This window comes from Eschrichtius robustus, chromosome 3, assembly GCF_028021215.1.
Source record: "Eschrichtius robustus isolate mEscRob2 chromosome 3, mEscRob2.pri, whole genome shotgun sequence".
Classification (NCBI taxonomy): Eukaryota; Metazoa; Chordata; class Mammalia; order Artiodactyla; family Eschrichtiidae; genus Eschrichtius; species Eschrichtius robustus.
The window spans coordinates 125,834,756-125,860,015 of record NC_090826.1 but is presented as its reverse complement, the minus strand read 5'-3'; the positions used below and the strand labels follow the sequence as shown (position 1 = coordinate 125,860,015).

General features: G+C 35.9%; 1 protein-coding gene across 7 annotated transcripts in view; it reads right to left on the bottom strand.

Annotated features, from left to right (window-relative positions):
• DCAF6 (DDB1 and CUL4 associated factor 6) overlaps window positions 1-25,260 on the bottom strand; it is a 164,584-nt gene that overhangs the window by 4,460 nt on the left and 134,864 nt on the right. For all 7 annotated transcript variants that reach the window (XM_068541203.1, XM_068541204.1, XM_068541197.1 and 4 more), the window contains 4 exons: window positions 7,318-7,456; window positions 5,533-5,689; window positions 4,819-4,907; window positions 2,777-2,882 (listed from right to left, as the gene is read on the bottom strand). In XM_068541203.1, coding sequence (XP_068397304.1) covers window positions 2,777-2,882; window positions 4,819-4,907; window positions 5,533-5,689; window positions 7,318-7,456 — 491 coding nt within the window. The remainder of the gene's footprint in view (window positions 1-2,776; window positions 2,883-4,818; window positions 4,908-5,532; window positions 5,690-7,317; window positions 7,457-25,260) is intronic.

Genomic DNA, 25,260 nt, shown 5'->3' with positions numbered 1-25,260 from the left:
AGAAGTTGCCTAGACTAAAAGTTTTTAGTACAGCATTCATGAGAATAATTTTGGTTGCTTTTTTAAAATGCAGAAGCTCAAACCCTATTCAGATGAAATGAATGAGAATCTTTAATGGATAGGAACCAGGTATTTGTAGTTTTTAAAAGGGGATTTAAAGTGCACTCTTCATTAAAAATCACAGCTTAAGCAGGAAGGAGCTGATTTCCCAGGAAGCCTTGTGGAGTAATGGAAAGGCTGAAGTATTCTGTGGCTAGATGGTGCTTCCATGATCAAAGTCTATTACTAACTCTCCTTGAATACACAGACATTATTGTACTTGGAATACAGGACAATGAAGAGAAGGAGAGGAAAGGAGTAGTTGACTCATCAAATAACTAGACATCTTAAGGATAAAAGCAGCAGAAATACAAACTCTTGGGTACCTTTTTCTATCTAGTCTTTTACCTAAGAGAAACAAGAGGGTGAGTTAAGTTGACTAAACCTTGATTGCTGACAAAAAGAAGTAAAAGAAAGGGAACCTTTATATTATAAAACATCTAATTCTCAAATCAAAGAAGGATGGTAATAACTATTAGTTAACAAACCATTGACACATTAGCACCTATTTAAAATAGATTCTTGGACTTCCCTGGTGGTGCAGTGATTACGAATCCGCCTGCCAATGCAGGGGACACGGGTTCGAGCCCTGGTCCGGGAAGATCCCACATGCCGAGGAGCAACTAAGCCTGTGCGCCACAACTAATGAGCCTGCACTCTATAGAGTCTGCAAGCCACAACTACTGAGCCCGTGTGCTGCAACTGCTGAAGCCCACACGCCTAGAGCTCATGCTCTGCAACAAAGAGAAGCCACCGCAATGAGAAGCCCGCGCACTGCAATGAAGACCCAATGCAGCCCAAAATAAATAAATAAATAGATTTATTGGAAAAAATAAAATAGATTCTTGCACAAATGAAAGGAGAATTAGTTTCCTACAGGAAAACTCAGGAAGAACCATTCACCAGATGAACTCTTCATAAGAACAAGCAAATTTTAGTTGTCATAATCAGCAAATGTTTTTCTTGTTCTATAAAATGCTGCCTCCTCAAATCTGAAATCCAAGTGAATTTTAAAGGTTACTGACTGTTATTGAAGAAAACAGATCAAAAGATGTTACACAGTGATTAGAAGTACTACAATAATATTTTATTGGACTACAAACATTTTCTGTTTACATTTTAGGTTTATTTTTTGTTTCTATTTGAAATTTTCACTCTTTCCTTGTAATAGTTAATATTTACAATTTGAGGGTTATTTTCTCTCCAGCTCTTTTAATTACAGACATAAGGGGCTTCTTTCAATTCTTCAGATGTACTACAGTCTCTCTCCTCCAGGACTTAGACAAATGCTACATACTGTTTATTTTGCCTGGAATACTTAGCTCTCCCTTCCCCACTCTCTGAGAAAGTGATATATAATCTACTGCTTATATAGACCTGAAGGTCTGAAACGGAAGTTATCCTAATAAAGAGCGAGGATGGGAGGGGACATCATGATTATAAAGATCTCTGAGGTGGGAAAGAGTTTGATGTACCCCCAAATTCAGAGAGGGCCAGAGTGGATAGAGTGGATAGAGAACCAAAGAATGCACTAGAAAAGCAGTTTGAGATCAGGTCATCTAGAGGACTGCATGTCTTATTCATGACTTGAATGTGTTCCCGAAAGTGAAATTTGTAGGTAAAAGGGGAGTAAGTGCTTGGAAGCTAGTTTCAAATTCAGGCTTTACCATTTATCAGTTATGTGACCTGGGGTGAGTTATTTCAAATAATCTACTTTGTAAAGGGTTGGAGCTAACTGAGGATAAATTTGTGAAATGACTGGTATATTGCCTGATACATTACAGGTATTCCATAAATGGTGGTGGTTGTTATTATTAAATAATACCCAACATATGAAGAAATTTGTGATATCAGTGAAGAGTGAGTGATAAACACTTTGTTTATAATGGATACTGGATATTTTCTACTGTTATGAACACAGGTTATTCCATTCCTTCTTGAATATTAGTTGTAATATACACAGTTTTGTATCTGTGGCACTGAACCTCACAGTTTATCATCTAAAACAAAAAAATACTGAAAAAAACATACTGAGCTATCCGTTTCAACCTCTGTAGTAACACGTTACATTTATTTTTGTCTGGGCTGTGACTGATTTTGACCAAACCTACCATTAAAGGGTACTTACTATACCGTATCTTAAGGTTTATGGTATGATCTTCCACTCTGAGAAGAAAAGCACAGCTGATAAGAGTTTTCAAGTGACTTCATCTTTTCACTTTGACACTTTTCAATAAAGTTGGCTCATGGGGATATAAATTACTGTACTAAGATCATGAATTCATAGAACTCCTCGTTCAAAAGTTAAGCTGCCTTCCATGCACCTGTTCCCTCTGAGAGGACTTAATGTCAGCAAGAAATAAACTTCTCTTGTGTTAAAAAAAAAAAAAAAGTTAAGCTGCCTTGATTTTGTAATTTAAGGAAATTTTTACTTTACATTTTACTTTACTTTTTACTTCACTTCACTTCACTTTATTGGCTGTGCCGCATGGCACGCGGGATCTTAGTTCCCCAACCAATCGAACCCATGCCCCCTGCAGTGGAAGCTCGGAGTCCTAACCAATGGACCACTAGGGAAGTCCCTTTTTTTAAAAAATAAATCCCTTTAAAGTAGATCTTAAATAATAATGTTTTTCAAATATAATAATGATTTTAATAGTACACTGACAGTTCTTACCAGCTCGAATATGATTCAGTGAAGCCAACATCCTCAACATGAAAGAGGCTGGAACTGTAATGGTATTTCTAGTCTCTTCCAGCATGAGTTCATTTCGAGTTATAACCTATGAGGCAAGTTCAATAACCATGTCAAAGATCACAGGGTAACTGTACCTTTTCCTTAGAGATTAGGAGAACAGTAAAAAAATTAGCAGGAATTATTTCATTCTTCATATATATCTATATACGTCTATATTTCCACCTTAAGGCTACTCAGTGCCAAATAATTACTTTAACTTGCATTCGACAGAGTAAGATCAGAGAACACTACTCTTTCAACTGGCAGAAAGACAAAGGTCAAACCTTGAGGCTACTTAAAACATTCAAGAATTCAATTTATTTTTACTTATAATTTGTTTTCCAGAGCAGTCTACTTTGTGTCTGCTTATTATTTTCCCATCTAGTAGAACTGATACTTTTAGTGACAGAGTAGTGTTAAATTATTATCCCTGGGTCACTTGGGTCCCTCAAGAAAAATGTTACCTCGACTGAAGCAAAGTAATCTTGAAAAATAAACGTTTGGATAAGAGTTACCAATGAATTGTGTCTTAAGTACCAAGAATTGGACTAAATGAACATCCATGAACACCTAGGGAGCTAATGTATAATCACAGGCAAAGGAAAAAAGAAAGAGGAAAAGCAAAGGTCATGGCAAAGGAAAAACAGGAAGAAAGAAAGGAAAGCATGAGAGGAAGGAAAAGATGCTAACCTGATCAGCAGTCCCCCAATGATATTACAATATTTTTTCAACTCATCAGGGTGCCCGACAGGGCCCTTTACAACCATGCCCCAACCTAGCTTTTTAGTCCAGCTGAGCTGCTTTCATATGTGTCCTCTAGGTTTCAGCACAATGGTGGTTCATTTACCTTACAGTGACTTGAAACACGCTGATCCTTCTGTCTTAAATGTTCCTTTGATCCTTGTATGCCTAGTAAACTCAGTCCAATTCTTATTTCCTCTGTGGAGACCTTCCCATCCCATCTATTCCATTTGCAAGCACGGCTGTTCCTTTCTACGGGCTTCCAAAGCACTATGTGTACATCTCTGACACTGAGCACACTATATTCTAGCTGTTGATATGTCTCTTTTTTCCACTAGTCTTTAAGTTCTGATGGAAGGGCTTATCTTTTTAAATTCAGCACTGTGCCTGACATACACCAAGTGTTTTATATATGTCTATTAAATGAGTAAAAGTATACATGGGAATTTCACTGTGAACTGTCAGCCTTGGTCTAGAGAACTAGTTTTCCAACTTATTAATATTTTTAGCAATGAACTCTTATTTTATTGTTTTAAGAGGGGGTAGTATCAACCTTAGTTGCACTCCCCTCCTCACAGAAGTTCAACAATTAGTTAGTAGCTGATTAATGCAATGGATCCTTATTTTCATAAGAAATCTTATATGGAAACCCAAAAATGAAAACCCTGGTTGCAGTTGGGAAAGAAATGCCCAGAGTTTAGCTTTCGTAACATCCATCTTCCTGCTTCCAATCCTGTAAAAAACCTAGAGCTTCAGAGAACTCAGTTTGAAAATTAGTGATGTAACAGTAGCTTCAGAAGCTGAGGAAATCTTAAAATATAATCATAAAGGAAAAGAGTCTCCAATTGTTTGTTCTGCTACCTATTTGGCTATGATTATGGAGAACAGCTATAGTAAAACTATTTTCTTAAAAGGACATAGTGTTTTTTTTTTTAATGATTCTTCATTGCAATAAGCACAAATAGTCAACCTATTTTTCTTAAACTACAATATACTATATCTGTTACTACCAATAATCAATATTCTACTTATCCAAATAATATTCCAATTTTTACCTCTCTAGTATTGTGGGCATGTTTTATTTTTCACTTTTCTTTTTCTTAAAATTTGACCTCATTAAATGAATTAACTTGTTTTATGTTACCAACTAATAAAAAAATGAGCTGCTTTGATTCTTCTTAAAACAGCAGTTCAGGAACAAAGTGAAATATGTTCTATAATAAGTATAATAAAAATCTTACTTCATCAGCAAGTTTTCGGTTAAAAATCCTTGACTCTTCTAGTGGTGACCAGATCTTTATGTCATAATCTATGCCAGACGAGGCTAGAACTAGAAATAAAATGTTCACATTAATATAAAGCTTAGAAATATGCCATTCATGTAAATTTATAATGTATATATGCATGTATGTGTATGTTCAGCAAAATTGAGTTAGAATGGAAATTGTACTGATACATTTAATTGTTAACTGAGAATATTATTTTGAAGATTTCCTAAAAGTTACTCTAGAACACAATTTTAAGACCATCTTGAAATCACTCAAATTTTTTTCTTATTTACTGCTCTTTTATGAGAAACACGGGCAATTTCAAATGGAAGGCAAGAACAAGCCAATGCTCCTTTGTTCTGGTAAATTAATTCAGACATGTGAAGACTAAAAGGCTTGGAGGTTCAATTTGGTTAAGTAGTGAAAAGTTCAATCAGCCAAACCTCTTACAGCTGATAAAACTTAGAACTCTTAGGAGTAGAACCTCTTTAACCTATTTCCCCATATTTTCTGCCAAAAGCAGGTTATAAGTGTTTCTTGTTTTAAACCCCAAATAGCAATACTTGACCCTAGTGGCTGCCTACTAGGATAATTTGGATTATTTTTATATTAACAACTAGAAAAGAGTTGAAGCTGATTAATCATACTAATGATTTCTAGCCCTTGCCTTATAAAAGGTCATCTTACTTGGGTCAAACGGGTGTGGCTGCAGGCAGTTTACCACGTGATTATCAGCTTCCAGAAGCATTAAATGCTCAGCAGTGTGACGATCCCAGATGAAGATATGGCCACAGTCAGAACCACTCATTACAAAGTTAGCACCCCAGAAATTGGCTTCTTTTATCTAAGGGTTAAAAAAAAGGAAATGATAAGAGAATTCAAATCAAAGTTATTAAAAAATATTTATTCTATTCTCAAGTTACAACAATTAATTGGCTTAGAAAATAAAAAATTGAAGAGAGCCTTTGTCTTCTAGTATATTGAAATCATGATAGAGATTTATCAGCAGGGATAAAGTGGCAGTAAGTAATGAAAAGTCCCCCATGAAGATAGGGATTTGCTTTGTTCAATGCTATATTTATAGTGCCTGAAACAGTACTTGGCACACAGTAGGTGCTGAGAATAATAACTGCTAAATGAATGAATGGGATTTCTGCGTTTTGAACAGTATAATGGAAACATATATATATGTTACTAAACTTTCCAAAAACGGTTCCATTTTAGCTTTTACAAGATAATAAAAACAATTCATAGAAAAAAATGAATTGTTCCCTCCTGTATCTTGCTTTATGCCAAAAGAACAAAAAGTACCAATCTTTTTATTAGCTATTAGAAGCTCTCACAATCAAGAAGGAAAGATATAAATACATCTTTACTTTTATGAAGCAATGAGACAAAGGGTATGTTAGAATGGTTATGATGGAATTTTTCAGCAGATGCACATGAATGAACCATCAAAAATCTTTGTACTTCATATCAGAATTTTTGAAATCATTTTATGTGCAGCTGCTACTTTGCTATTTTTGGCAAAGCAAAGGAGGGGAGCCAATTTTGTTACTTGGAACTACAATACTTTTATATTTACTTGTCTTCTTTTTTTTTTTCCATTCCTATCCCTAATTATTTTCATCCAAAATTTTAACCAGCAAAATGCAAGAAATATAAATTGGTTACTTCTATTAATAGAGTATTCTTTCCAGAATGATTAAGTTATTACTACCAATGATATCTATAGAGACAGCTAATTATTTCCCCATCCCAAAGTTATTTTTTGCCTTGACTCTAAAGAAAGCAGATTAAAACCGATTCTGTAGGTACTTTTTGATAACTCAATGAATATAAGAGAACACTTTCTAGATATGAATGGTTCGGAGTAACAGTTATGTTAATCATCTCAAGATTCTCTTAGTAAACAGTTAATATTGCATTGGGTATATAGACTTCTGGGTTATAAAAACTTGAAAAGATCTTAGAGATCATCTGGTCTATTCTTATTTCATAGATGAGGAAATTAAAGTCTAGAAAGACAAGGTGACTAAAACAAATCTTTACTTGTCAATCTTTAAAAGAGTTATCATTAATCTGACTATATTTTGCAATGAACCTGGATTTCATGTATCCAAATCTTTCTCTCCAAAACCGACAAAGGGCACTAATATGAACTAAAAAAATCTACTAGGAAAGTAGACAACAAGTGTGAGAGAGCAAAAAAGAAGCAATGGTTACTTGTACAAGCTAGAATTTTTAAAATTCTACGATAGTTCCTCAGTAGGGTAGAGTTTTCCTATAAAGAATGATGGTCTTTCACAATATATTATAGGACGAAAAGAACTATGTTTGGGTAAAGAGATAACTGTGAAGGTGCAATAATATATTAGAATCAGACTGGCATATATGAAAATAATCATTATGGAAAAAAATTCATATTATGAAATTGCAGTTCTTCCAAAGAATGTCATGAGTATATGGTACCATTGTCCTGGAGTTGCGATGGCCCTTATAAACCATCTTTACTAGTGGCCTTCTAATGTTCAAGGTATCCAATTCCTCCATTTCTTTTCTTTCTTTTCTCCGCCTGAAGAACTCCTGAATTCGGGCAACAGCAGAGCGTCTATGAATTACATATTATAAGAAAAAACAGAAATAAGTAAAAAACATTCACAGGCCACTACAGAATGAAAATGAGCAACATTAAAATACGGTAAAGTCTAGAAAACATTTAAACTAAACATTATGTCAATAAGGCATCCCCAACCAAAAGCATAAAGAGGCAGACACAACAGTGAGACTACATCAGACTAGTTGAGTTACTAAAACAAAATGTTTTAGTTAAGAGATCACTTAGAAATTTGGTACTGGTTGAGAGAGTAAAGGAAATAGCATGCAGCACACTTTTTAAAGGGCTGTTTTATAAAAACATAATACAGACAAAATTAATATGCAATTTACTACAAATAAAACAAAACCTATTCAATATTATTTGTCCTCTCCATATTAGGAAATGTAAAGGCATAAAGAGAAACCAAAAAAAGAAACTAAGGTTAACATATAATTTCAGTGGATAAACTTATGTTTTGAGATTTTGTTTAAAGATGTTTGTTCTCAGCAAAGAACAGACTAGTCAAGAAAAACAATATTAATATACATGAATAAAACAAGGATCTTCAAATAGAATCTATTCTATATGAACTCCATATTAGAGTACAGATTTGGAGCTAATGAGGCTGATTTTACTCTCCTAAGAACTGAGTTGGTCACAAAACTAGAGAATAAAGAACAATGGACTCTTTTTAAGACTGATTTAATTATTAGAAGAAACTTTTCCTAACACGTTACTGAATAACTTTTGTTAGTTTGAACTTCTTATTTAAAACATTATATTTTGCCATATAACAGACCAAAAATCCAAAATATATAAAGTATCTACAAATCAGTATGAAAAATGAACACTATAATAGAAAAAAAGTAAAGAACATGAATAGGGAAATTATAGAAGAAAGAAACTTAATAAATATACAAAAGGATGCCCAGCCTCACTAATATTAAGATAAAAATAAAAACAAATTGATCTTTTAGTATGTCTATCAGATTAAAAAAATTTTTACATCTATCAGAGTGGCAAGAATACAGGAAAATAGGCACTACTGGTAGGAGTTTGAAAGTTTTATATATAAAAAAGTGCACTCTTTTGTTGTAAACTTTTGACAGAAGTAGAACACATATTCAGGAAAGTATAAAATCATAAATGTGTAGCTCAGTGCATTTTTGCAAAATAGCCCCGTGTAACCAGCACCAGTATGAGAGATAGAGAATAAACAGAATTCCAGAAGTCTCTCTATGCTCCATTCCCATTATTACACTCCCCTTATAGGAAACCACTATTCTGACTTCTAACATGATGGATTAATTTTGCCTGTTTGTGAACATTAACTAAATGGAATCATACGAAATATATTTTGTGTCTAGCTTCTTTACCTCAATATTACATTTGTAAGATTCATCCATGTTGTTGAAGTTAGCTATAGTTCATTCACCCTCTTTGCTGTAGAGTACTACTTTGTATAAATACATTAAAATTTACTTTTTCCATTCAACTGTTGGTGAACATTGGGTTGTTTACAGGTTTTGATTACTGAAATAGTGCTTTGGTGAACATATGTCCGTATTTCTGTTGAGTATATATCCAGGAGTGGAATTGCTGGACCACAGTATGTGCGTATGGTCAGTTTTAACAGATACTCCCAAACAATTTTCCAAAGTGGTTACAGCAATTTATAATTCCACTGGCAATATATTAGTGTTCCAGTACAACATATTTTTGAGGAGAAATTAAATAATATCCATTAAAATTTAAAACATGTATTTGCTTTGATGTAGCAATTTCATCTTTTAAAAATGTATGCTGTAGAAAAACGAATATGCAAATATATATATACACACAATATATACAGACACACACACACATATATTCACTGCAGTACTTTGAGAAACACTGGAAATAATCTAAATGTCTTATACATAGAAAGGATAGGTTAAATAAATTATGGTACATCCATACATTGGAATACTTATGCCACCATTAAAAACAATAAGAAAGATCCATAAACAAGAACATGAAAAATGTCAGCATTATCCTACTGAATCTACAACATAGGTTAAAAAATAATTCATAGGGGAAAAATTTATATATATATATACACAGAAAGAGTCTAGAAAACCAGACACTAAATTGTTAACACTTTCTAAAACAATTACATAACAATTATGTAGTCTTAAAAAGGTATTTTCTTTTTCATAAAATGGTATAAATTCTATAGGCTTATTTAAAAAGTGTTTAAAACACTTTATCCTATGCTATATATATATTTTAAAAAAAGGGTCTAAAATTTTAAGTTAGATATCATTAGAAACTACCACACAGAAAGCTGACATGTTTAGTTTACTCTGATTATCTTTTTCTGATTGGGAAGTGATAAATGGGAAGGGCTGAGAGTTCAAATGTTCTCAAAAGAAACATAATTAATATGATTGAAACTCTCTTTTTTCTAAAGTGGAAGAGAAAAGGACACTCAATCAGTTAAAAATATGTGATTAACAAGAAACCAATAAAGAAAAAACTCATGCTAAGAAAGAGTATCTAGAAACTAACATAACATTGTAAATCAACTATACCTCTATAAAATAAATTTTAAAAAAAAGAGTATCAGGTAGTAGAGGAAATAGAAATAATCCTGCTGATAAACTGAAGGCCTTGGGAGCTATAAATGGAAAAAGAAACTATATGACAAATTAAGAATTAGACAAAAGCTCAAATCATTTAAAACAAGGTGTGTGGGCAAAATTAAATTTGAATGAGTAATGAGATGAGATGATAATAATTAAGAATTAGTGAGGATGGTACCAAATCATAAGTGTTCATTTCACTTAAAAGTTTGCTCTAGAATATGGTCTAATTTACTGCTCAATGTTTGTTTGGCTTAACAATCCTGATAAAGAATAATTGTGAAAAATAGATCTCAAGCTATGCACTTTGTATTGTACAGTTTAGATAAAAGATTAGGGCACCTACCACTATCTTGCTGTAGGAAAATGATCTAAAACAGAAAAAAAAGCTTCAAGTACACAAATTTCAAATTAGAAGATAAAAAGTGACAGTAGATGCTATACTTGTATATATAGTCAGGTAATGTCCACACAGCAAACAGTTCTAAAAGAAATGAATAAACTTAGAATGAATACATTGAGGGGAATTCCCTGGCAGTCCACTGGTTAGGACTCCGCACTTCCACTGCCGAGGGCCTGGGTTCAATCCCTGGTCGGGGAACTAATACCCCTCTGGCTGTGTGGCCAAAAAAAAAAAAAAAAAAAAAAAAATTAACACACTGAAACCACTTTCCTAGAGGATATTTCATAAGAAACACCAAAAGAATATAAGATGTTGAAAATAATAAATTTGTAATTTATTACTTTGCAAATTTAATCAAATTAAAATTAAAATGATCCATACATATGAAGAACACCAATCAGCAAATATTTATTAAAAGCCTACTATTTGCAAAGTTGTTTTTGAGAATATTAGTTATTAATTCTTTTATATACATATGATAGCTTATGTTAACTTGGCACGCAATTTAAAATTCATAAAAGACATTATAAAGTTCAGTAAGCATGGAAAATTTCAAAAGTAAACAATAAATAAAGAGTATACATTCCAACCCAATGGAGGAAAAAAAATGAAAAAAGCAAAACAACAACAGCAAAAAGATAAAAATCTTAATCCTAAAAAAGACAAGAAAGTTAAAAAAAATTAGGTAAAACAGGATAATTAGAAGTAAAAAGTTGGAAACAAGTCCAAAAGTAGCCATGATAATAATAAAGAGACTAAATTCACCAATAGAGAAAAAATGAGATTGTCTCAGACACACCTAAAGTATTAGGACAAGGAAAGATTTCAGGGAAAAGGATATTGTGCAAATACTAATCAAATGAAAGGTGGCATAGCTACAGTAATATCAGACAAAACAGACTACGATAAAAAGTAGCATTAAAGGTAGAGAGGATTACTACATATATAATAAGTTCAGTTTACCAGGAAGATATAACAATTTAACATATATGCACACAATAAAAAGCCTCAAACTGCATTAAAAAAGGAAATGACAGAACTACAAGGAGAATTAGATACATACAACATTTTAATGATTTCAATACATCTCACTATAAGTCAAGCTAGCAAAAAATATAGATAATATGAACAGCACAATTAACAGTCTTAATCGAATGGTCACATATAAAATTCTACATTAAAAATTAAAGTCATATGCTTTTCAAGCACACATGGAACATTTACAAATTTATCATGTACAAGGTCACAAAGCCACTTTCTACAAATTTCAAAGTATGGGTCTAAACCAATCATGTTCTCTGACCACAAATTAGATATTAATGAAAAAAAGCTGAATGTATACAACTAAAGAAGTTAGAAAAAGGACCACAAAGGAATCTCAAATAATATACAAGGAAGGAAATAATAAAGAGAGAAAAAAAAGTAGAAATATAAAACAAAGGGGTTAACAAATATGAGAGAAATCAACGAAGCCAAAAGTTGTTTCTCTTTCTTTTGTTTTTTTTTTTGGTCGTGCCACACGGCTTGCCGGATCTTAGTTCCCTGACCAGGATAATGGAGAAAAAATTAAGGGGGTTCAAAGACATAATGTTATGAATAAAAAGGTGGCTATAACTAAAGACACAGCAGGAATTAAAAAGACAATAAAAATACTATAATAAATTTGAAAAGTTAGATGAATCGACAAATTGAAAAATATTACCTAAAACTGACTAAAGAAGAGAGAGTTGAAATAGTCCCGTAATTATTAAAGAATCGAAATAATACTTAGAAACCATACCCCAAAGAAAATACCAGTTCCAGATGGTTTTATAAGTAGGGTCTACTAAATTTTCAAAGAAAAGATCATTCCAATCTTATACAAACTCTGCCAGAGAAAAGAAAAAGAGGAAATATTCTTCTACTCATTCTCTGAGGCTAATGTAACTTTTTACCAAAAAAAGGGTCATGAGACTATAAGAAAGGAAATTCAGTCAGAATATAGATGCAAAAGTCCTCACAAAATATTAGCAAACCAAATCCAACAACATGTCCAAAAGATAATCTATCATGACCAAGTTAGATTTATCTCAGGAGTATAAAGATTGTTTAACCTGCTTCCACATGAAAGGAGCTTGAAGGTTCCCACTTCGCAGCTAATAAGTAAAAGCTGAATGGACTGAAAAATCAACTCTTCTTGGATCCTAAGAGAGGGGAGGACACCAGGCATCACAGAACTCTAGAATGTGTCCCCTCCCCCCACACATCACATTACTAAAGGCCTATTTACCGCAGTTCCTATTACCTAAGTACATCATATACAGCTATGAAAAAAAAATTACAAGGCACACCAAAAGGCAAAAAACACAATCTGAAGAGACAGCATGAGAACCAGATATGGCAGGGATGTTGGAATTCTCAGACCAGGAATTTATGTTTTTTATTTTTATTTTTTTTTAACATCTTTATTGGAGTATAATTGCTTTACAATGGTGTGTTAGTTTCTGCTTTATAACAAAGTGAATCAGCTATACATATACATATATCCCCGTATCTCCTCCCTCTTGCGACAGACCAGGAATTTAAAACAACTATGATTCGGACTTCCCTGGCGGTCCAGTGGTTAAGACTCTGCACTTCCCATTCAGGGGGCACGGGTTTGATCCCTGGTCGGGGAACTGAGATCCCACATGCTGCACCACATGGCCGAAAAAAAAAAAAAGATCCTTCCTGCCATCAGCATCCTCAGACCTCCCCTGTCCCCCAGACTACTGCAACAGCTCTGAAAGAAAGCTTCCTGACCTCTCCCAACGCCAGCCAACCTATAAAGCCTCCTCCCCCAGCACCTGGGGAATTTGTCTTCAGGGTTCTCATTCCCCTTTAAAAGAATAAAAAAATATATAAAACAACTATGATTAATATGCTAAGGGCACTCTAACTGATAAAACAGACAGCATGCAAGAATAGATGGGCAATGTAAGCAGAGAGACGAAAACCCTAAGAAAGAAACAAAAAGAAATGCAAGAGATCAAAAACACTGGAACAGAAACAAAGACTACCTTTGACAGGCTTATTAGTAGACTGGACATGGCTGAGAAAAGAATCTTTGAGCGAAAGGCTATATCAACAGAATCCTTTAAAACCAAAAAGCAAAGAGAGCAAAGATTGAAAAAAACAAACAGAATATCCAAGGACTGTAGGATAACTATCAATACAAAAAGTGTAACATAGGCATAATGGGAATATCAGAGTGAGAAGAAAGGCACAGAAGAAATATTTGAAACAATAATGACTGAGAATTTCCCCAAATTAATGTGAGACACCGAACCACAGATCCAGGAAGCTCAGAGAACACCTTGCAGGATAAATGCCAAAAAAGAACTATCTTTGGCATATCACTTTCAAAATATGAAAATCAAAGAAAAAATCCTGAAAGAAGTCTGAGGAAAAAAAAAATCATACCTATAAAGGAATAAAGATAAGAATCACATCCAACTTCTCCTCAAAAACCATGAAACAAAAAGAGAATAGAGTGAAATAATTAAAGTGTTGAGAGAAAAAAACAAAACCAAACCACCAACCTAGAATTCTGTACACTGCAAAATTATCCTTCTAAAGTGAATGAGAATAAAGTCTTTCTCAAACAAAAATTGACGACATTTTTTGCCAGTAGACTTGCCTTGCAAGAGAAGTTCTTTAGAGAGAAGGAAAATAATAAAATAATAAAGGTCAGAAACATGAACTGACATAAACAGAAGGGCATCAAAGAAGGAATGAGTGAAGGTAAAATACAAACTTTTACTTTTCTTATTCTAACAAATAACACTTTGTTCAAAATAATAGCAACAAGCATTCCATTATCTATGCACACACACACACACACACACACACATATAATATATATATATATATATATATATATGCTTATGTATGCTTACATTAAAGTGAAATGAATTACAGCAATGATACAAGGCACAGAAAGAAGGAATTAGGATTTTGTTATTATAAGGTACTCACACTACCTATGAAGCAGTATAGTGTTATTTGAATTAGCTGTAAATTTATATTGCAAACTCTAGGGCAACCACTAAAAGAAGTAAAAAAAGAAGTAAAAATGCTATGCTAAGAAAGGAGAGAAAATGGAATCATATAAAATGCTGAATTAAAACCACAAAAGGTGACCTTCGAGATGGCGGAAGATTAAGACATGGAGATCACCTTCCTCCCCACAAATACATCAGAAATACATCTACATGTGGAACAACCCATACAGAACACCTACTGAATGCTGGCAGAAGACCTCAGACCTCCCAAAAGGCAAGAAACTCCCCACGTACCTGGGTAGGGCAAAAGAAAAAAGAAAAAACAGAGACAAAAGAATAGGGACGGGACCTGCACCAGTGGGAGGGAGCTGTGAAGGAGGAAAAGTTTCCACACACTAGGAAGCCCCTTCACTGGTGGAGACTGGGGGTGGCGGGGGGAAGCTTTGGAGCCATGGAGGAGAGCGCAGCAACAGGGGTGCAGAGGGCAAAGTGGAGAGATTCCCACACAGAGGATTGGTGCCAACCAGCACTCACCAGCCTGAGAGGCTTGTCTGCTCACCGGCAGGGGCGGGTGGGGTCTAGGAGCTGAAGCTCAGGCTTCAGAGGTCAGATCCCAGGGAGAGGACTGGGGTTGGCTGCGTGAACACAGCCTGAAGGGGGCTAGTGCGCCACAGCTAGCCGGGAGGAAGTCTGGGAAAAAGTCTGGAACTGCCTAAGAGGCAAGAGACCATTGTTTCGGGATGTGTGAGGAGAGGGGATTCAGAGCACCACCTAAACGAGCTCCAGAGATGGGTGCGAGCTGCAGCTATCACCGCGGACACTAGAGATGGGCATGAGACGCTAAGAAGCCTGTGTGCAAGCACAGGTCACTATCCACACCTCCACTCCCGGGAGCCTGTGCAGCCCCCCACTGCCAGGGTCCCGTGATCCAGGGCCAACTTCCCCAGGAAAACACACGGCGCACCTCAGGCTGTTGCAATGTCACACCACCCTCTGCAGCCCTGGGCTCACCCTGCATTCTGTACCCCTCCCTCCCCCCAGCCTGAGTGAGCCCGAGCCCCCTAATCAGCTGCTACTTTAACTCTGTCCTGTCTGAGCGGAAGAACAGACACCCTCAGGCAACCTATAAACAGAGGCGGGGCCAATCCAAAGCTGAACTCCAGGAGCTGTGCAAACAAAGAAGAGAAAGGGAAACCGCTCCCAGCAGCCTCAGGAGCAGTGGATTAAATCTCCACAATCAACTTGATGTACCCTGCATCTCTGGAATACCTGAATAGGCAACGAATCATCCCAAAATTGAAGCAGTGGACTTTGGGAGCAACGATAAATATATTTTTTTCCTTTTTCTCTTTTTGTGAGTGTGTATGTATATGCTTCTGTGTGTGATTTTGTCTGCGTAGCTTTGTTTTTACCATTTGTCCTGGGGGGGGGGGTCTGTCCTTTTTTTTTTTTTTAGCATAGTTTTTAGAGCTTGTTATCATTGGTGGATTTATTTTTTGGTTTGGTTGCTCTCTTCTTTCTTTCTTTTCTTTTTTTATTATTTTTTAATGTTTTTATTTTTAATAATTATATTTTATTTTAATAACTTTATTGTTCTTTCTTTCTTTCTTTTTTACTCCCTTTTCTTCTGAGCCATGTGGCTGACAGGGTCTTGGTGCTCCGGCCGGATGTCAGGCCTGTGCCCCTGAGGTGGGAGAACTGAGTTCAGGACATTGGTCCACCTGAGGCCTCCCAGCTCCATGTAATATCAAACGGTGAAAGCTCTCCCAGAGATCCCCATCTCAATGCTAAGACCCAGCTCCACTCAACGACCAGCAAGCTACAGTGCTGGACACCCTATGCCAAACAACTAGCAAGACAGGAACACAACCCCACACATTAGCAGAGAGGCTGCCTAAAATCATAAGGTCACAGACACCACAAAACACACCACTGGATGCAGACCTGCTCACCAGAAAGACAAGATCCAGCCTCATCCACCAGAACACAGGCACTAGTCCTCTCCACCAGGAAGCCTACAAAACCCACTGAAGCAACCTTAGCCACTGGAGGCAGACACCAAAAACAACAGGAACAACGAACCTGTAGCCTGCGAAAAGGAGACACCAAACACAGTAAGTTAAGCAAAATGAGAAGACAGAGAAACACACAGCAGATGAAGGAGCAAGGTAAAAACCCACCAGACCAAACAAATGAAGAGGAAATAGGCAGTCTACCTAAAAAAGAATTCAGAGTAATGACAGTAAAGATGATCCAAAATCGTGGAAACAGAATGGAGAAAATACAAGAAACGTTTAACAAGGACCTAGATGAACTAAAGGGCAAACAAACAATGATGAACAACACAATAAATGAAATTAAAAATTCTCCAGAAGGAATCAATAACAGAATAACTGAGGCAGAAGAACGGATAAGTGACCTGAAAGATAAAATAGTGGAAATAACTATTGCAGAGCAGAATAAAGAAAAAAGAATGAAAAGAATTGAGGACAGTCTCAGAGACCTATGGGACAACATTAAACGCACCAACATTCGAATTATAGGGGTCCCAGAAGAAGAAGAGAAAAAGAAAGGGACTGAGAAAATACTTGAAGAGATTATAGTTGAAAACTTCCCTAACATGGGAAAGGAAATAGTTAATCAAGTCCAGGAAGTGCGGAGAGTCCCATACAGGATAAATCCAAGGAGAGACATGACAACACACATATTAATCAAACTATCAAAAATTAAATAGAAAGAAAAAATATTAAAAGCAGCAAGGGAAAAACAACAAATAACATATAAGGGAATCCCCATAAGGTTAACAGCTGATCTTTCAGCAGAAACTCTGCAAGCCAGAAGGGAGTGGCAGGACATATTTAAAGTGATGAAAGGGAAAAACCTACAACCAAGATTACTCTACCCAGCAAGGATCTCATTCAGATTCCATAGAGGAATTAAAACCTTTACAGACAAGCAAAAGCTAAGAAAATTCAGCACCACCCAACCAGCTTTACAACAAATGCTAAAGGAACTCCTCTAGGCAGGAAACACAAGAAAAGGAAAAGACCTACAATAACAAACCCTAAACAATTAAGAAAATGGTAATAGGAACATACATATCGATAATTACCTTAAATGTAAATGGACTAAATGCTCCAACCAAAAGACACAGACTGGCTGAATGAATACAAAATCAAGACCCATATATATGTTGTCTACAAGAGACTTCAGACCTAAGGATACATACAGACTGAAAGTGAGGGGATGGAAAAAGATATTCCACGCAAATTGAAAGCAAAAGAAAGCTGGAGTAGCAATTCTCATGTCAGACAAAATAGACTTTAAAATAAAGACTAGTACAAGAGACAAAGAAGGACACTACATAATGATCAAGAGATCGATCCAAGAAGAAGATATAAAAATTGTAAATATTTATGCACCCAACATAGGAGCACCTCAGTATATAAGGCAAATGCTAACAGCCATAAAAGGGGAAATCGACAGTAACAAAATCATGGTAGGGGACTTTAACACCCCACTTGCACCAATGGACAGATCATCCAAAATGAAAATAAACAAGGAAACACAAGCTTTAAATGATACATTAAACAAGATGGACTTAATTGATATTTATAGGACATTCCATCCAAAAACAACAGAATACACTTTCTTCTCAGGTAGCCATGGAACATTCTTCAGGATAGATCATATCATGGGTCACAAATCAAGCCTTGATAAATTTAAGAAAACTGCAATCGTATGAAGTATCTTTTCCGACCACAATGCTAGGAGACTAGATATCAATTACAGGAAAAAACCTGTAAAAAATACAAACAGATGGAGGCTAAACAATACACTACTTAATAACCAACAGATCACTGAAGAAATCAAAGAGGAAACCAAAAAATACCTAGAAACAAATGACAATGAAAACACGACGACCCAAAACCTATGGGATGCAGCAAAAGCAGTTCTAAGAGGGAAGTTTATAGCAATATAATCTTACTTTAAGAAACAAGAAACATCTCAAATAAACAACCTAACCTTACACCTAAAGCAATTAGAGAAAGAAGAACCAAAAAACCCCAAAGTTAGCAGAAGGAAAGAAATCATAAAGATCAGATCAGAAATAAATGAAAAAGAAATGAAGGAAACAACAGCAAAGATCAATCAAACTAAAAGCTGGTTCTTTAAGAAGATAAACGAAATTGATAAACCATTAGCCAGACTCATCAAGAAAAAAAGGGAGAAGACTCAAATCAATAGAATTAGAAATGAAAAAGAAGTAACAACTGACACTGCAGAAATACAAAGGATCACGAGAGCCTACTACAAGCAACTATGCACCAATAAATGGACAACCTGGAAGAAATGGACAAATTCTTAGAAAAGCACAACCTTCCGAGACTGAACCAGGAAGAAATAGAAAATATAAACAGACCAATCACAAGCACTGAAATTGAGACTGTGATTAAAAATCTTCCAACAAACAAAAGCCCAGGACCAGATGGCTTCACAGGCAAATTCTATCAAACATTTAGAGAAGAGCTAACACCTATCCTTCTCAAACTCTTCCAAAATATAGCAGAGGGAGGAACACTCCCAAACTCAATTCTACAAGGCCACCATCACCCTGATACCAAAACAAGACACTGATGTCACAAAGAAAGAAAATTACAGGCCAATATCACTGATGAACATAGATGCAAAAATCGTCAACAAAATACTAGCAAACAGAATCCAGCAGCACATTAAAAGGATCATACACCATGATCAAGTGGGGTTTATCCCAGGAATGCAAGGATTCTTCAATATATGCAAATCAATCAATGTGGTACACCATATTAACAAATTGAAGGAGAAAACCCATATGATCATCTCAATCGATGCAGACAAAGCTTTCGACAAAATTCAACACGCATTTATGATTAAAACCCTCCAGAAAGTAGGCATAGAGGGAACTTATCTCAACATAATAAAGGCCATATATGACAAACCCACAGCCAACATTGTTCTCAATGGTGAAAAACTGAAACCATTTCCACTAAGATCAGGAACAAGACAAGGTTGCCCACTCTCACCACTATTATTCAAGATAGTTTTGGAAGTTTTAGCCACAGCAATCAGAGAAGAAAAAGAAATAAAAGGAATCCAAATCAGAAAAGAAGTTAAGCTGTCACTGTTTGCAGACGACATGATATTATACATAGAGAATCCTAAAGATGCTACCAGAAAACTACTAGAGCTAATCAATGAATTTGGTAAAGTAGCAAGATACAAAATTAATGCACAGAAATCTCTTGCATTCCTAGACACTAGTGATGAAAAATCTGAAAGAGAAATTAAGGAAACATTCCCATTTACTACTGCAACAAAAAGAATAAAATACCTTGGAGTAAACCTACCTAAAGAGACAAAAGACGTGTATGCAGAAAACTATAAGACACTGATGAAAGAAATTAAAGATGATACAATGAGATGGAAAGATATACCATGTTCTTGGACTGGAAGAATCAACATTGTGAAAATGACTCTACTACCCAAAGCAATCTACAGACTCAATGCAACCCCTATCAAACTACCAGTGGCATTTTTCACAGAACTAGAACAAAAAATTTCACAATTTGTATGGAAACACAAGAGACCCCAAATAGCCAAAGGAATCTTGAGAAAGAAAAATGGAGCTGGAGGAATCAGGCTTCCTGACTTCAGACTATACTACAAAGCTACAGTAATCAAAGACAGTATGGTACTGGCACAGAAATATAGATCAGAAATATAGATCAATGGAACAGGATAGAAAGCCCAGCGATAAACCCACACACATATGGTCACCTTATTTTTGATAAAGGAGTTAAGACTATACAGTGGAGAAAAGACAGCCTCTTCAATAAGTGGTGCTGCGAAAACTGGACAGCTACATGTAAAAGAATGAAATTAGAACACTCCCTAACACCATACACAAAAATAAACTCAAAATGGATTAAAGACCTAAATGTAAGGGCAGACACTATCAAACTCTTAGAGGAAAACATAGGCAGAACACTCTTTGACATAAATCACAGCAAGATCCCTTTTGACCCACCTCCTAGAGAAATGGAAATAAAAACAAAAATAAACAAATGGGACCTAATGAAACGTCAAAGCTTTTGCACAGCAAAGGAAACCATAAACAAGATGAAAAGACAACCCTCAGAATGGGAGAAAATATTTGCAAAGGAAGCAACTGACAAAGGATTAATCTCCAAAATTTATAAACAGCTCATGCAGCTCAATATCAAAAAAACAAACAACCCAATCCAAAAATGGGCAGAAGACCTAAACAGACATTTCTCCAAAGAAGATATACAGATTGTCAACAAACACATGAAAGAATGCTCAACGTCACTAATCATTAGAGAAATGCAAATCAAAACTACATTGAGGTATTACCTCACACCAGTCAGAATGGCCGTCATCAAAAAATCTAGAAACAATAAATGCTGGAGAGGGTGTGGAGAAAAGGGAACCCTCTTGCACTGTTGGTGGGAATGTAAATCGATACAGTCACTATGGAGAACAGTATGGAGGTTCCTTAAAAAACTAAAAATAGAACTACCATACGACCCAGCAATCCCACTACTGGGCATATACCATGAGAAAACCAAGGTTAACAGTGTATAACCTTCTGCCTTATTCAAAAAGACTCATGTACCACAGTGTTCATTGCAGCTCTATTTACAATAGCCAGGACATGGAAGCAACCTAAGTGCCCATTGACAGATGAATGGATAAGTAAGGTGTGGCACATACATACAATGGAATATTACTCAGCCATAAAAAGAAACGAAATTGAGTTATTTGTAGTGTGGTGGGTGGACCTAGAGTCTGTCACACAGAGTGAAGTAAGTCAGAAAAACAAATACCGTATGCTAACACATATATATGGTAGCTAAAAAAAAAAAAAAAAAAAAAAAATCATTATGAAGAACGTAGGCGCAGGACAGGTATAAAGACGCAGACGTAGAGAATGGACTTGAGGACACGGGGAGGGGGAAGGGTAAGCTGGGACGAAATGAGAAGAGTGGTATTGTCATATATACACTACAAAATGTAAAATAGACAGCTAGTGGGAAGCAGCCGCGTGGCACAGGGTTATCAGCTCGGTGCTTTGTGACCACCTAGAGGGGTGGGATAGGGAGGGTGGGAGGAAGACGCAAGAGGGAGGCGATATGGGGACATATGTATAGCTGATTCACTTTGTTATAAAGCAGAAAGTAACACACCACTGTAAAGCAATTATACTCCAATAAAGATGTTGAAAAAAAAAAAAAACACAAAAGGCAAAAAAAGAGTGGAAGACCAAAACAGGAACAAAGAACAAGGGCAAGATAGAAAACACCAATGAATATGGTAGACATTAATCCAATTATATCAATAATCACTCTGAATGTCAATGTTCTAAATATACTAATCAAAAGACAGAGATTGTCAGAGTGGATCAAAAAATACAACCCAACTATCTGCTGTCTACAAAAAAACTCACTTTAAATATAGACTCCCATAGAGTAAAAGTAAATGAATGAAAAAATATATATACCATTCTAACATTAATCAAAACAAAGAAGGGGTTAACTATAATTTTTTCAGAGGGAGTAGACCTCAAAGTAAGCAAAATTATCAGGGGTAAAAAAGAGCATTACATAATGATAAAGGAATCAACTCTTCATGAAGACATAACAATCCTTAATGTGCATGTCTAACTACAGAGGGTCAAAATACGTGAGACAAAAACTGGTAGAACTGTAAGGAGGAATAGATGAATCCACTATTATAATTGGAGACAATCAGGCACTGAATATATTATAGTGAATGAAAACATTTAGAGAACACGGAGAAAGACAGGCATTAATCAAACCATCCCTTAAATAAACGTATGATTACATACATACATACATCTGTCCACTCTTCTCATTTCCCACTGCTATCACCTTAGATTGGACCCCTCATCATCTCTCACCTGGCCTATTGCAATAGCCTCTTACGTCGTCTTGCTGTTTTCAACTTTACTCCCTTCCAATCAGCCATCTATGAAGCTGCCAAAATGATCTAAGACATAAATCTGGTCATGTTTCTCCCAAGGTGGAATAATTTCTATAGCATCCCACTGCTTAAAGAACTGATTTACTCACTCATTCAACAAATATTTACTGTTTAATGAAAACAGATATGCTGTTAATTTATTTCTTAGAAAATTAAATTAGAATCCCAAACAGCATACAAACAAAAGAGGCAGCTTATATAAGGACATTTTAACAGTGTATAACCTTTTGCCAAAGATGTTTTTTTGCTGAATGCGTATATACTGTGATTGGAATGTAATTTTTTCGTTCAAAACTGGATCTCTGTGTCCATTCAACAATTCTCCTATTCTCCCTTATCCCAACCTCTGGCAACTACCATTCTACCTTGCGTTTCTAATGTTGCATCCTGACACTGGAAAAGAGATTGTTACAAACTAAGTGCTTTAAGCACCTTCAGCCCTCTAATCAGCCTTTCCAGTGTCCTCCCAATTCTCGAAGATGCGAGCTCCGAGGAATATTGGCTTTTCCCAATCCTCCCTCTTAATTGGCTTGGATAAACATTTCTCCAGATTGGGGAATCTCTTCCAGGCCTGACACCAAAGCCACACTCAGTGCTCAACCCACTACTATAAAACAGCCCCTGCCTTGGAGTAATAAACAATTCAAATAGTGGGGATCTCTAATGAACCTCAAGGGGGTTCCTGTCTCTGAATCTATTCCTTCTTGTTTAGGTGTTTGAGAGATACATGCCCTATTCTCCTTAGTTCCTCTATCCCTCTACCCCTACGCATTTATTAAACTAAGACTTCTTAGAGAAGTATCATGCTGGAATTTATTTCTCCCAAAAGGGAGAAATAATTCTAGAAATTGATAGTAGCCATCAAAGTAACCCACCAGGTGAATTAAATGATCCTTCGACATCTTTTATTTGTTTAGTTTCTAATAGAACTAGAGCAGATTCTTGGAAACACTGACCATTTGTCCCTATTGAATCAACTACCACCTTCCTGATGGGCAAACTGATGTTGGCAAAATTCACAGTGTACCTCCCATCAAAATTCAAATAAGCCCCTCAAAACTCTTCCCAGAATTAATCAATATCCTGTAAGTACAGAAGCCCTTCAAGGCATAAAACCCATAATAGAAGATTACAAGGCTCAAGGTCTCATTATCCTTTATACTAGCCCCTATAACTCTCCCATTTTTCTGGTGAGAAAACGTAAGGGCCGAGGGTGAAGGTTTGTCCAGGACCTCTGAGCAGTAAATAACACTGTCACCCCTTGACACTGTTGTTCCTAACACTCATACTTTACTAACAGCCATTCCTGCCGGAAGCAATTTTTCTTTTTTTATTGTAATTGATTTATGCAGTGCATTCTTTAGTATTCCAGGTGATGAAGCTAGCTAATACCTTTTTGCCTTCACTTAGGAACAAACAATTTTCACCTGGACAGTAATGCCTCAGCGTTTTACTAAGAGTTCTTATTTATCACAGATTCTGAAGGCTGATCTGGATGATATAAAGTTCCCTAGAAACTTATTTACAAAATAGAAGTAGAGTCACGGATGTAGAAAACGAACTTATGGTTAACAGAGGACAAGGGTGGGGAGGGATAAATTGGGAGACTGCAACTGACATATACACACTACTATATATAAAATAGATAACTAATAAGAACCTGCTGTAGAGTACAGGGAACTCTACTCAGTACTCTGAATGGCCTATCTGGGAAAAGAATCTAAAAAAAAAAATAAGAGTAGATATATGTATAACTGATTCACTCTACTGTACACCTGAAACTAACACAACATTGTAAATCAACTATACTCCAATAAAAATTTAAAAAACAAAACAAAACAGAAAAGTTCCCTAGAGGTTCTACTTTGCAATATGTGGGTGATTTGCTTCTTTGCTCTCCTTCTCAAGCCTCCTCAAAGGAAGACAGTATTCACTTGCTAAAGCTTTTAGCCTTAAAGGCTTAAAGTTGCCAAAGAAAAATTGCAGTTTGCCCAAACCCAGATTCAATATTTAGGGCATCTGATATCAGAACGAGGGCTAAACCTAGATCTTGACAGACTTCATGATGTCCTAAGTTTCCCAAAACTCAAAACTTAGTGCCAACTGTGAGGTTTTCCTGGTTTGGTTGCTTACTGACGAAACTGGATTCCAAATTTCTCTCTTATGGCCAAATTTCTATGTTTTCCTTAACAATAACAACCCCGGCCCAATTTTATGGGAAGAAGGAGACAACATAGCCTTTAAAGGCCTTAAAGGAGAGTTTGATGAACCCACCTGTCTTTGGGCATCCCAATGACCACATCCCCCTTTTTCTTTTTGTATATGAAAAGAAAGGGAATGCCCTTGGGGTGCTGACCCAAAAACATCACCCCATAGGGTATTACAGCCAGCAACTGGACCCTGTGGTACAGGGATACCCCCCTTGCCTTAGAGCTATTAAGGCCACTGCCCTTTTGGTTAAGGCCACTGAGAAAATCATTATGGGATCCGCTTTAACCATTTTTGTACCTCATGCAGTAGAAGCTCTCCTGAATTCTCATCACACTCAACATTTCTCTGCCAGCTACCTCACCTCCTGTTAAATCCTTTTGTTAGCTGCCCCTCACACCATTCTTCTACGTTGTAATACCTTATCCTGGCTACTCTTCTCCCCTCCATCATTTTCGAAGTCCCTCATGACTGCTTAATGCTGATGAACTAACT